This window comes from Fulmarus glacialis, unplaced genomic scaffold, assembly GCF_000690835.1.
Source record: "Fulmarus glacialis isolate BGI_N327 unplaced genomic scaffold, ASM69083v1 scaffold40163, whole genome shotgun sequence".
NCBI classification, from domain to species: domain Eukaryota; kingdom Metazoa; phylum Chordata; class Aves; order Procellariiformes; family Procellariidae; genus Fulmarus; species Fulmarus glacialis.
In genome coordinates, this window is record NW_009201911.1 from 5,949 (window position 1) to 20,633 (window position 14,685).

General features: G+C 38.6%; 1 protein-coding gene across 1 annotated transcript in view; it reads right to left on the minus strand.

The window, feature by feature from the left end:
• LOC104074096 (ectonucleotide pyrophosphatase/phosphodiesterase family member 2-like) overlaps positions 1 to 14,238 on the minus strand; it is a gene marked incomplete at both ends in the record, with an annotated part of 20,073 nt that extends 5,835 nt beyond the window's left edge. The window contains 5 exons of the mRNA XM_009574095.1: positions 1,017 to 1,142; positions 2,512 to 2,623; positions 11,089 to 11,161; positions 11,900 to 11,965; positions 14,183 to 14,238. Of these exons, the coding sequence (XP_009572390.1) occupies positions 1,017 to 1,142; positions 2,512 to 2,623; positions 11,089 to 11,161; positions 11,900 to 11,965; positions 14,183 to 14,238 (433 nt within the window). The remainder of the gene's footprint in view (positions 1 to 1,016; positions 1,143 to 2,511; positions 2,624 to 11,088; positions 11,162 to 11,899; positions 11,966 to 14,182) is intronic.
• Between the last annotated feature and the right edge of the window lie 447 nt (positions 14,239 to 14,685).

Below are 14,685 nucleotides of genomic sequence, written 5' to 3' on the forward strand. Positions count from 1 at the left end.
GGCCTCACCAGGGCCGAGTACAGGGGCATGATCACCTCCCTACTCCTGCTGGCCACACTAGTTCTGATACAGGCCAGGATGCCGTTGGCCTTCTTGGCCACCTGGGCACACTGCCGGCTCATGTAGCATACATTGCACAAAAATAGGTACTTATGTTTATGAGTTTCACAGATTGCATGGTAGCTTAAACTGCTGGCAAAGCCAGGTTTGCCCTGGTACGCTGAACCGGAGCAGCCACGGTGCTGGCACAAGCCCCATCCTGTACTGCTGCCCTGGAGGTGGTAGTCCTCAGCGGAGCAGTAGATGGGCAGCTGAGTCTGTAATGCTTTAAATCACAAAGTTAGCTTTACCAGAGGACTCCTGCCTGAGCCCTGAGTGCTCTCACTTAAGGTCAGCTAATCTCAAACATCAAGTCAGGGTGAGTTTCTAACGGCACGGTACAAAAAGAGCAGCAAGTTTTACTGTCACCATTGGCCCTGAATGCATGCTCTACAGCTGCCTTATATCCTTCAACATCTCCAGCCTGTTGCTATTTAGTAACCAACGCTGCTTCTCATCTGTGCCAAAAGTATGAAGGAGCTACTGAATTCAAAACTAACAATTCACTTTTTTTTCCATTAGCTCAGCAGAGGTACCAGACACTTTTTTTATATCCAATCTGTACAGTGCTGAGCTCCCTCAAGTCTCGTTTTCATTGACAGAGGGGAGAAGTGTGTGAATAAACTCATGATATGTATGCTGTCATGCAAAACTAGCTTCAAGAGTTCCCACTTCTCCTTGCCATAAAAGGGTGGGTTTCAACCCAGAACATTTCAGCCATGCTCTTGGCACAGCTCTGCCACTGTGGGATCTGTGAGCTACAGACTGGGAAGGGGGCAAGCAACTGGTCTTTAGTGGGCTTCCCTCTGAATGTCCCGCCGACACACTGCAAATTTATACCCTTCGTACAATGTCAGCCCAAGGAAGGGGTGGCGTCTAGTTCTCAGGACATAAGCAGTACAATTAAATTAACTTACATTTTAGGTTATTGCTAGACCTAGGGCGAATTCGCCCTAAAGATCCAGGCAGCAAAATTATATCTTCCACATTAGTCAGATAGTTGCTTAAAAATTCAGTTCTTTCACAAGTAGTGTCTTCCATCCCTGCAGAAGGAAAATGCAAAATTAATCCAGCTTGAAAATAAACATGTTTTCCAAAACAACACAGAAAGAGACCCCAAACAGCTTATGTATTCTTTTCTTTTAGATGACTAATCTTATTCTTGTTCTTTCCAGTCATCTAATTCTAACATCAGACACTGGTAGGAGCCAAACTAGGGATGATTTTAGCACTTGCCTACACAAGAGAAATGCCAGTCTCAACGTCGTAGAAACAGTCACCACATACACCATGTGTGCACTGACACATCTCCAAACTAAGCTCATGGAAAAATCAAGGTCTGTTTCTAGTTTAGTGTACTACTTTGGGATTTTTTTTTTTTTAAACAAAGGCTTTTAAGAGAAGTTGCACACAAAAGGTATTGTCTGTTGGTGGTCTGTTCTAAGGCAGCCGCAGATAAACAATTCTCTCCTACAGACGTTTGTGTCAGGGAGGAATGTATTGACAGTCACAGGCAGTTCTCAGGACAAAACTGCCTCCCCTGGAAACCCTTCCTGCCCCTTACTCTTCTCTCCCCACAGCCAGAGAGGAGGCATGTTCCATTTTATAGCTAATGTAGCAGTTCTTGTGAGACTTTCATGAACAAAGATCTAAACAGAACAGGACCTTTGGTAGCATCGCTAAAAAGTTATGCAAAAACAGGTTTATCTCAAACATGGTCACATTTTCCTTCAGTAAAATTTCTCTTTCTTTTTGTCTTTGCTAGTATTTATTATTTCTTCTATTGTAAAGTTTCTTCTGATGTCTGAAAGAATGAGACCTACCAAATAGTATCTCTGCTTTTGGGTGACTCTCCATCTGACCCTGAAATATCTTTATACCATTTTCCTCCTTCCTCTATTCTTTTGATGACATTTTCCATCCAAGCTGGACACAGCCCCTTATAGATATTCCACTCTTTCTCCTAGTAGGATAACTTGACCCACTAATTGCCATGGAAATGTCTCACTCTAAAGTCGTACTCCTCTCTTCATGAAAAGGAGAACAGTGCTACTAAATTGTTTCCTTCCATAAAAACTGCCAAAAAGATTACTCTAGGCACATTATAGCCTTCCAATGTATGCAAGGAGAGATGCACTTGGATGTGATATCAAAAATGCCAAGCTTTGAAAAACTCTAAGTAGAGATGTAAATACCCAGATTGCTGTTGTGAAAGATAATTGTCCTCCAATGACAATTAACAGGTGAGCTGAGTGGCCAGTCTACACCGACTGGTTGGTTTTGGGGATTTAAACTACCAGAAAAAATTATCACAAAAATATCTTAAATGGAACTTTCATTTAAGCCACTATTATATGTACAGCTACATTGCTTAAACATTTATATACTGATAAAGAATATTGTTTATTTTACCATGATCACCAACGAAGATGACATTGACACATCGATGTAGTTTCAACTGTTTCAGCCCATCCATTAGTTGTCCTACTGTCTTGTCAATCTCTCTCAGGGGATTCACCATCATCTGTATAAATATGCAGAAAGGAAAAAAGTTAATTCTGTTATTGCAGTGTTCCCCCTTGTTCTACAAATGGAGGTCCTTTGGCAAAACTCTGATAGGATAACCATCCAGGTCAAGAGGCAAAGCCTTGGCTGAGCTGTTAAACCTACAATTATCGTACCATTTCCTTTCCTATATCCACACTGTGATTTCATCATGAAAAAGCCCTGCTGAGATGCTGACACAAGACAGCAAAAGATCTTTATAGTTGATCCCAGGCCTCCCATGGACATGTGTACATTTGGTAAAACAAAGTACAGATATTAGAAAAACACATGTGACTTTGGGGTTCGATTTGTTTCTTATAGACAAATAGCAGTACTTTTAAAAGGTTATTTTATGTGAATGGTTTAGTCAAAACATGAACATGAAATGAAGCTTTGGACTTGGGATTCATATGCCAAATCACTTAATGAAATTCACTTCAAAGGACATCTGATACTAGGATGACAACATGCAAGTCACTTGAGTAGCACATGGGGCTCAGAGGGAGCATTCTTCAGCTTCAAAGCCAAGAGTTTCCAACATCTCAAATGACAGTTTTGGCAAAATTGTCAGCAGGCCCTGTGATTTCTTCATTTAAGTTTCCTTTTTATTAAGAAACACAACAGAAGACACCAAGACATGTTCACAGGATTGTGTTTTCAGCTATAAGAAAATGAAACGTTCTTTTTTACCAGATGGCACAGAGAAGGGAAACGTTTTAAAGTAAGATTTTAGGCAGAGGTTCTGGTTTTGAGAAGAAAACATTTCTTGTCACTATATGCCAACTTCCTCCTCACTTGTCTGTTTGATTTGGCTGGTCCAAGCATCCGCAACAAAACATCCTCCCAGTGACAAACAGAATGCTAACAAACTTTGGATGAGAAAAATCTAGATTTTGGCAGAATTTTCTGAGAAGAAAAAATAAACACCATGTTAGTGTGACCCAGAAAGAGACAGTTCAGAAATTCTCCCTCTGCCTGAGTCATTAAGGGATAGATGTTAAACGAGTCTGATAGGTTATAAGATGAGACAGGAAATGTCATCTCCCATGTGGCACTATAAATACACAGAGAAGTGGCTCATGAAAGATGGAATCACGGTGGGGAACAGGAGGAACAGTTTCTGCAACATATGGAAGTGGTTCAGACAAAGGGTGAAATTTTGAAATATTTTCATTCAGGAAAGCCTAAGTAGTCAGTTTAGGTAAAACTTCGAAACATTTTGATTTAATAAAAAAAGAAAGTATTATCTGTTTCAGCATTCTTCCACTCTCAAATACAAAGAATTTCTTCAATGAATGGGAATTCCATTTTTATGAAACTCTATTTTTATAACATCAATCATATAGGGAAATACAACTTTTACTTAGAATCCAAAGCTTATTCAAGGAAGCTGGAAATCCAGAGGGATTTCCCCTTAATGTTTACTTTTGTCAGCAGGCTTGAGGCTTCTTTTAAAAAAAAAAAAAAAAAAAAGCAACAATACTTCCAGCGATTTCAAGGATTCATGAGTGATGGTAATTTTGTTTAGCTACCCTCTTCACCAATTTAATCTGTAAACCTGCAGGGACATTTCTGAAACTGTAAGAAAGTAAATATAAATGAAAAATTCTGTTTTTAAAGGAAACAAAAAACTCACACAGAAAACCACAGAAAAACCCCTTCAACTTTGCAGTTTTCAAAGCAGCTTACTTGTGTTCAAAGCAGCTGTTAGAAAGGCCCTCACCAATATTTCTTCATCATTGCATTCTGTCTCTGTTCAGTTTTTAAATTCAGCTATCTTTTATTATTCTATATGACACTCAAGTTTTTCTCCAAATGGTCTCTGCAGTCTAAGCCTGGCTGTAGGTGGCATATTCAGGCAAGGATTTTTTGTATGGACATGCTGCTCTTACAGCTCATGTCCTTTCTCAGATGTTTCCGAAGAGTTATTGGTAAACAAATAAAACTCTTGCATATATCTTTCTTCACCTAATATATTGATATCAAGACTTTAGAAGGCTGTACAGAAACATTTTATCTTTCAAGATATCTCTAAGATGGTGCTACAATAAAGAGTTGGTACTATTGGGTATGGAATCTGAGACATACAGACCACAATTGGATTCTCTCCTGAGTTTTCCCTTAGAAGAAGCTTGATTAGAGGGAAGAAAGAATTTCACTTTATCCTTTTTTTTTTTTTAAAATTGGTAGGATCCAGCCTGTACTATATTCCATTGCTCTCAAACAGCCCCAAAAGATTAACTTGCAGATATGATGGGACCTATTGTGTAATATCAGGATGTTTTTTTCTGAAATAATAGCAATAAATTTTCACAGTTGACTTATCAGGAAAAGTTCTTCAGGGATAAGTTTGGATGACCTTTTCATCCAGAGAAAGAAAGCAAAAAAAAAGAGGGAGTCACATATGCTCACATCAGTAGGAATGTTATAAGCTATCTACTACACTTCATGCCAGAAGGGTATAACTTGGAATGGCAAATTAATGAGTAGTAGCAGTATCATCCATAGCAGTTATCAGTTCTCCTCTCAGGTAAATCTGTGTTAAAAGTTCTCTGGAAAAGTCTTATACGTGATAATTTTTTGCATGTCCCTGTGTGCCATGTCTTTACACTTAAAGAATCAGTCTTAAAATAACTGGTTTAAGTTGAATCATGCAAGAAGTCAAAAAACACCCCCACAAAAAAGCTATTGAGAAGAGTGTTTATAGCCTCTTGTAGGATACAATGGAGTGTCAAGGCTTTTGTTTAAAGCCTAAAGAAGAAATATTTAGGTTGTTTATTTGAAGAGTTTTTGAATTATTCAGTTAAATTTCTGAAATGAAAGTAATACTGGTCTATAACCCCTCCCCTTAGTTAGTGCCAGGTGGAGAAAGACAGTACACTAAGGAATACCGTTTTCCTCCACTTTCACCTTTTCCTAGTAAAGCAATTTCTATTTGATCTTTTTTTCTTGTGAAAACAGACTGCACCACTTCTAGTGCAAATACAGCATTCAGAAATCATGTAATCAAGAATCCTCTACCCTCCAAAGTCACAAATTGGCTTTAAAATATATTTTTTTTTTACAACAACTTTTAAAAGTTCTTTCCCTTTTAGATTTTATGAGTCACATTTTCAGGACTTTTCCACAACCACAATGACTAGACACAGAATCTCAAATAACCACCAGGCTCCCAAGAGCTGAGGCGTTAAGGAGGCTACAACATATTGCAGAATTTGTAATAGCTCAGAAGGGTTAGCAACACTGGTAGTGTCTTCCCAGGGATTTATCTGACATTGCCTCCAGCTGATGGCTGGATTTAAAAGTATAAAAAGATTATAAAGATGACTTTCCCTAACGCAAACAGAGTCTGAAACAAGAAAAACATAGCTCCCAGAAGGCTTGGTCTGGTTTGGCTGCTTTCCTTTGGGTCCTTCAGTACATTTATAGAAGTTTTGTCTGCAAAATCCCAACCTGAAGCATGGAGTGAACTCCCAAGTTCAAAAAAATAAAGCTAGAGTAGTGCCTAAAAATTGGCACTTCCATCATAAAATTTTGGAACATATGTAAACTTACTTTCTTCCGACGAGCTTCCGCAGCATATTGATCCACTCTATGTACTTTTCTTCTTCTTTTCTTTGGAGCTGCAACTGGTCTTTCCTGTCTCCTCTTAGGAGGAAGCTTTCTCTTAGGTCTCTTGGGCGGAGTAAGAGGGGAGCCATAACTACTCTCCTGTACTGGCGGGGAGAGATGTCTGGACTCAGAAAAAAAGCCTCTCTCAACTCACATCAGATAGTAAAGCTACCTGTGCCAGCTAACTCTGAAGCACAAATATTGTGGCCTTTTCAAAAATCTAGGCATTTGGACAATTTAGGTTCTGTCTATCTTTAAGGAGGAATCCACCAAATTGTACTGAAAGCAGAACAGCAGTTACGAGAGCGTACAGCATAAAAGCAAATTAATTTGGTGTTTCAGAAGATAGGTGGGGTTTCTGGTTTTGAAAATGTATAGTTGTGTGGGGTTTTTTGTTGATCAAATATTAATCCATTATTATTATAAAAATTTAAGTAAATTTAATTTCAATTTACGTAAAATTCATTGCATACAATTTAATATTGTCTGGGGTAGAGTGCTGGTGGAAGCGCAACATTTCACTTGGATGATGGTTTAGATATGAGTACGAGAGCCTGTCCAGTCCAAATGGCTTTCTGCAAGGTTTCCCACACCCACTTTTTGGCTGAATCAGTGACACTAGGTACCCTCACCAGTATCATTGGCAGGTGCCACCATTGTGTGCCATGCCATGCACCCTACTGAAATGACCAGAACCCCACTAGCCACTATTTAGGGTCTGCAGGTGAGACTCAGTTAGCATGGAGCTTGTATCCTTCAAATCAGCTAGGCAGGGCATATTTATTAGTGGCAGCACATCAGAAAGCTGCACTGCTACCTGCCTTATTACCAGCTTTACGGGCAATTTGAGAATTTAATTTCCTAGCACTTTCAGTATGGCATCTTATTGGGTAATATTATTGTTCATAAATGCACAAATACTACCTGGGATAGGCTTAGAGAAGGGAAAAAAAAATTTTAAGACATAACTGGAAAAACTACTATCTCACTAATCAACCTGCTCATAATTTTAAACTGTACCACTCTCACTGACTTTAACACAAGTTGAAGGCTCTTGGCACCCCTCGGGATTCTGTGTGAAGTGCTGATAGATGACACCTACTGGGAGATAGTAACTAAGATATGCTGTGTATAACAGAGCACGCTGAGTGGACTTGAGAAGAGTCAGAGATTTATGATGATATTTAACTTCTATATACTTAGGCAGCTTCTCACAGCTGTTCAGTTACAGAGCTATGTAAACAGGGAAGGGAAGGAAGGGGATGTTACCATCTGCCATGCTGTTTCATTGCTTCCAAGGCAAGCAGCTGGAAAGGAGATTCTAGTCCAGTCTCATTCGTCTCTCTCCAGAAAGGCATTTTAATAAAGCAGCACCAGAGTTTTCTGTTTTTAAAACGCTTCAAGCTTTGTGCAGTCCTGATGAGAGGAGCGGCAGGGAAAGGAAGGATTCTTGTTTTACTGTCTCTGAATCGGCTCAGACAGAGCTCCACAATGCAAGAAACACGCGAGCGCAGGAGACCCAGGTCTGAACACTGAAAATGGCCGTCTCAAGACAGCATGTTAGAGGAGCAGCAGGAACGGCTTAGCAGTGCCAGATTTCGATGTGTTTTAGAGCTCTTATGGTAGCATATTTCTAGAATTATTATTTTTTAAAAAAAAAAAAGATAGCTTGGACAAAAAAAAAAAAAAGCCAAGTTCTTATTAACCAGCCATATCTTAGTCTTGCTTGGGAAGGGTCAGAATAGAGTTATGAAGGAGGGAAATGAATCCCTCCCCGCCTACAGAAGGGAACTGTAACATCACAAGGGTAACTAGCCAGCCAAAGCTCTGCTTCTTGACCCGGACGGACCAACCTACCAGAGTTCAACTGCAGAAGCACAGAGGGAAATAAAAAATATATGCAGAAGTAAATCAAGAGCAAGCACATATTTGATAACTCCCATAACTACTCCTGGAAATGTAATGGAACTCACTAAAACACTTCCTAAGAAATTTATTCATGTCCCACAAGAAAAACCAAAACCAAAGCCAAAAAAAAAAACCCCAAAACCTAGACCACCAACTTATTTGCACTGAAATTCATAATGTTAGAGGACATGCAAAGTTACATTAGTGGACACTGGCCACAATCTGTATTCCATTTATATCAACAACACTGGCAATTCACCAATAAAGTTTAAGCGCATCTAAGTCCCATTATTTCTAGCTTTTAAGACACTCTGCACATAGGCTGTTGTGCATGTCTTGTGAAGCTCTCAGTGCCATCTGCTGAAGTATAGAAGCTGAAAATTATCAGTCATGGACACCATTAGACCTTAAAGGCAATACATTTAAAATACATTTAGAACACTGGCATAAGAAGTGCTAGTAAACACCCACTTTACTCTAATGGACATTTGTAGGCTGCGGAGGTTTTCAAGGTGTATTCCTCAAGCTACAAAATACAGCAAGAAAAACTCAGCATAAAATCTTCACTCTTCAAAAGAAGAAATAAGCAGCCCATCTTAGATATAACACAGGATTGTTAAGAGTTTGTTTTCAAACATTATTGTTTGGCTGATCTGCTTTTGCATGAAGAAAAATGAAGCGGTCAGAACTACTCCAACTGTCTAACTGCTGCCAGCTGTATACAAGAAAAGAATGATTTCACGAGGAGGTCATGCTCTCGGTATCAAGGGAGCAGCTGAAAGGGATCCCTTTGAGGACTTTCTTCCCAGCTGATTTGTGCAAATTTCATAGCTCCTAAAAATTATATTGAAAACAGTGTCAAGAGAAACAATATAAACTACTTCCTAGCTTTTCTATCCTGAAACCAGGCCCCTAGCAAATCTCAGCATCTGTATACTTAAACAGCTGTATCCATTTATTCAAATTTCCATTGACAAAGTTATAGCCACTGTTTGAACTGCAAACCCACACATGCTCATCTGCTAACTCGTCTGTTCTCCATTTGCTAAAAATCAATTTCATGCTCTTCTTGTGTTTAACACAAATGGCATAAATCAATTTATTTGTAAAACTTTCATAAGCTATTAATTCACACTTATTAAGAGCCTAAGTTTTGCCTTGCAATTAGAGGTCAACCTTCAGATAACCATCCAAAAGAACCCCCAAACAATAAAAGCCTTTGGGGGCTTTTTGCTTTTGTAACGACTTTTCCTATGATGATACAATTACACTTCACTATTTAGACACTTATAATTAACTTGAAACTAGATTACCACATTGGATGCTAAACTGGTTTGTTAAAGACTAAAATTTAAAGAACAAATCCAATGTCATCATCTTCATATTCTCCTTTGAGTCCATGGAAAGAGCCCCACAACTCTGTTCAGAAGGAAGTGGTTCTCTACAGATAAATAAAATTAGAATCGTCAGTCATAAGCCACACATAATATTTGTAACACGCCAGTAAGAGGAACTATAAAGCATCATTGAGCAATATATCCTTGAATCGGAGAGCTCTCATTACCGATACCTTGCTTGACTGAGTCAGATATCTCCCCTGTTCTGAGCCAAATGACAACATGGAGACGTATCAATGCCTGTCAATTTAGCAAGTGTTGGCAGATTTTAACCACTGCTTATCCAGAAAAAGGACTACTTCTTCCTATCCAGTATGATGTTTCAGTGCTGGTTTGGAATAATTCCTCACACCCACTGCTTTGGGACCATGGCTCAAACTGCTCCAACAGGGGTGCTACCCACAGCAAGTGCATAACCGCTGCAAACTTATTTAAACCACGCAAATAACTCAAGCATATTAAAAAAGATTAATGCTGCTTCTCTTTGCTCTCTCCTCCACTAGAGAACAACTGTCAGATGTATACCAAACAAGTGAGAAACTACTGCTGGGTACCTGGTTGCTTGGGGAGATTTGTATTACCTTCCACTCCTCAGTTTTTGAAGATTTGCAAACGTTTGTTTACTCTTTAAAAAGCGTGTATAAAAACTCCTACAGTCTTGTGATGGCAATGCAGGTATACATTTGCACTGAAATAGGGGACCTTTGCCAGATGTCAGAGATCATCGGAGATGCCAGAGATCATCAGAGGTGCCAGATCTCAGCCATGTGAAGTAGTAGCATATTTGGGTGCAGAATTTACTTGCCCTCCCACAAATTCCAGACAAGTGCATAGTCTTTAAATTCTTGTCACCAGGACAGTGTTGGCAGGGAAGCAGTATTCATCAGTCCCAGCCAGCTACCCAAAGCTCAAACAAGGGGTTAACTACTGTAGTGTTTTGCACATAATTTTTCATTAAAATACCTTACGGTGCTTCAAAACTTTTTCCAAACTCAGCAGTCTGGTCCTGAGGGAACAGTGCTGGCAAAGCTTTCTGAACCCCTGTAGGGCCTATATGAAACTGGAAATAGCAGCTTTTTACAGCTCATGACAGACCGGAATTATTACTTTAGCTACTGCAGGCCGTCAGCTTTAAAGAAAGCTTTTTCTTCTCTGCATTTTTCCTCAATATTTTCTGCATTATATTTTTATTACTTTTAAGAAGGACAAATAGTTTGAGGAAAGTTAAATTATGCTGTTGCACCCAAATATACTCCTGTCTTTGCCAAATAAATCTTTCCATTTGCATTATCATATCACACAGAGAAATAGCCTCCTGAAAGGCACGGGCAGTTCCTTCTCTCAGAAGTGAATCTCACATGATAAATCCTTAAGACAATAACTTTGCTTTCTCTGGCAGTGGGGAAGCATTCTGCAGAAACGGGTGAAAAAAAGTTGCTAAAAATGTTACTCCTGAGCAGTGGCAATTATTCAAAAAACATATTTGAGCCTTGTGCTTTTTCTGCAGAAGAAAATCTATACTAACCTCTGAGTTGAAAGGACCATATCTGTGGCCAGCAGCATCTGGTTGTTCAGAGTAGAAAGCGTAAACATAAGGTCTGAAAGAAAGAAATGTCTTGTTCAAGATAGCTTTCCTTTGACAACAACAAAAAACCCCAGACCTGTTAGGTCAAGTCAAATCAAGTCAACTTTCCAATGAGAGTCGGCTTTATGGAAAAAGAACTGTTTCTCAGTGATGTTTCCATGGTATGATTAAGCAATTAGTTGTTCTACAGTTTTATTAAATCCAAGAACACATGCAGGGAGGCACATGGGGTACCATCTGAGGACACACGCTCTTTCTAAGTCTTGTAGGAGAGATCACAACAGCAGCTTGCCTAAGCTTTGCAGGCAGCAGCATGTGGGAACTTGTGTACTAAAAGATACTCATAATTAAAATCTTAACATTTTCCCAGTCCTCAGAGTCCAGTTCTGCAACTGCCATTGCCTGTAAGATTGTTAAACCATATTAGACTCAGTAGGATAAGAACAATCCAAGTTAATCCATGTAACTAAATGCTTCTTGATAAGAAATACATTCATACCATACATTTATTGAGAAGAATCAAAATGCTTATGGTTAAAAGCTGAGATTAAAAAAAAAAAAAAAAACAACAAAACAAAACAAAAAACCCAAAAAACCCGAGCCCAAACCCCCAACAAATACTTAAATCAGTGATAGCGTGTAACAGACAAAAGTAATTTTTAGAATTAAATTTCCCCTCACTCTTCCAGCTACTTTTAGGGAGAAGACAAGCTAGCAGTTATCCAACAGCAGATGACAATAAGTGAATTACCTTTCATTGTCTGGAAGTGTTAGCCACTGCAGTATTGTTAATATTCTGCGCTCATGGGGGATGACACTGGACCACAAAATACAAAAATACATCTTGTTACCATAGAATACAAAAAGCATCAACAAAGCCTTGCTATGAACTGATTCTAACATGATTAAAATCAATCTTAATAACATCGTTTTCTTTTACTATGCTGTATCTTCTTTCTTGCTTGATAATGATTCTTATTTTGCAAACAGAATCACTTCAGAACTCCTGGATGTCCACATACTCCGAAAGAAAGATGATTATAAGTTTCTAACTGGAGTCAGAACTCAAGGCAGTAAATCTAACTGTTCTAAATAGGAGTGAATAAAGATCCATTCTGGTAGTTTTAACCCAGATGAACCATTTTTATGCACAATGGTGCTACCTTTGGATGGCTGGTATGAGTAAAAACCATTAAATGGCTCACATCAGTATGGGTTTAAACGACCATCCTGCTCTGGCAGTCCTGAAGACACTGGAAAAGTTCCCATTGACTTAGTAGTAACCAAACTGAGGGCTAGGCTGGTGTAAATCAAAACAGAGACATCTGAAACGCCAGGCCATCAGTATGGTGATTTACACAACTTTGACAGCTTCTCCCTCTGCAGAACAGACTCATCCTATGTTCGTATCCTGAGACTTCTCACTTGGCTGCTGAGGCCAAGTTGATGCTATGAGAATGACTAACCTTATAAATAGCTGTTAAACTTCCAAGTATTTAATCTTAGGAAAGCTCTCCAGGTCAGTGACCACGCAGTTATTTTAATACAATAGCATAGTCAGTCCAGATTCCATTAGATCAATAGCAGAATCCCAGCGCAGGAATAATATACAACTGTCTTGGATTCACCATGCTGAATTGAATTCAGCACTCTTTGGAAACATCTGACAGAGAAATAGAGATGCCAACAGCCGTTTTGAAATAAGTTTAGTTTTAATGCTTTGTAGAACAGTGGTCCTCAGTCTCCAACTACACAGAAAACTTTCAGTTGTAAAACAACTATAAAAATGAGAATTTACACTAAAATTTGCAAACAAGGCAATATTATAAAGTGGAATAATAATCTTGGGTATGGCCCAGTTTTCAAACTTTTATTAATTGTGCAATATGAAAAAAAATCCGTTATTTCAATTAAGTCATTTGTGACTAAGATGTTTTCAACACTTCTGTTTTCCTAAAAGAGTTTGCCTGAATTCTCCCAAAAAAAACATTCTGTGACCCAAATTAAATAATATAGGTTAAAGGCATATATATTTCATTCATATATAAAGTGGCAGTCTCACTCCCTTACTTTCATATGACATATCCTTGGTTACTTTCCATAACATTTTATATCCCCAAGCATGCATTGGCCAGGGTGTTTAAGGTGACTATGTAGTGCTTAGGAATGTGCTATGTAGGGCTTAGGAATCACATTAATTTGTTTTGTAGAGCACCAGGCTGGAGCACTGTCAGATAACCGTCTTGCAAGCCTAAACCTATCATCAGCTTTGTACGTGGTACCTTTTATTATTCCCTCCATATGCTATATAATATTTAAAGTAGCAAAGAGCATTATTTCTGATGAAATCACAAAAAAAATAGTCAAACTCTCATTGACAGTTTGCCTATTTTCTTTGCTCCTGCAATCCTGCCACTAAAATGAAATAGAGAGATTGATCCACATGAATTCCTCCAAACTCAGAAACTATCGAAATTCATTCATTTTCAGTTAGGAAGATACGTCTTAGTAGCAACAAGAGAAACTAATTTGGAACCAAACAAAAGAATAAACAGCAAAGATCCTCAAGGCTGTCTTTTAGGAAAGGGAAATTGAATATCTTACTCAAAGGTCAGACTGGATTCTAAAATGAGTGAGTCAGTTAGGCTTTTGAGCAAGTTAGGCTGTTGATGTCAGATGACATAAGAGGACAATAAAAGTGTCTTCCACAAACACTCAGAGGACTAGGAAACATTGTTAGCAATACTAAGGAGGCAAAACAACACACTGTGAAATGAAAGAAAGTGATTTTTTTACATAGTCACACATCTTTTCTTCAGACAACTGCTAAAAATCTGTGTATGAACTTAAAGCAGCAACCTGTAGCATTAGCTTTTGTTATCAGAAACATTGCACATATGAAACAAGGGAGGGTTACAGGTACGGTCTCCAAGCTACCGAATGCTTGGAGTAAGGAAAATAACTTAATAAACACTTGTATCAAATTAATTCTGAATTATTAGTTACAAATCTCCAGAAAACAGAGCGCACTTACACAGACCAGAAAAACGTGCCAGCTTTCACCCCTTGCTTGGCTGCAGTAATCCAAATCTAATGAGGAAAATATAAGAGGATTAGAATGTGTTCAGATCTTTAATGACCCTCTGAAATCAAAAGAAAATGTTTTCAAGACACATTCTTCTACCCTGAGCCTAGAAGTGAAAATTGCAGTCTTCAGCCTGCATCTCTGTTTCGAACATGTGGAGTGAAAAACCTATGCAAATTCTGTAGCAGTGGATCAGCTGCTGTGCTGTAGACTTTCACCCCTAAATCTCTGTGTTGCTTTTAATGAAAAGCATTAAGATTCATGGCCAGAAATTTCTCCAGTATTCCACTTAACTTTCAAACACCAGCCATTAGTCACCTGAGCCTTTTAGTATTCAAATTTTGGAGGATACTCCGTTAGGAAAGAATACAGCTTAACACTAATCAGTGTCTGCATAAGTGTCCCTCCTTCCCCATATTCTACCATCAGTAGCCATCCACAGAAAATGTGTT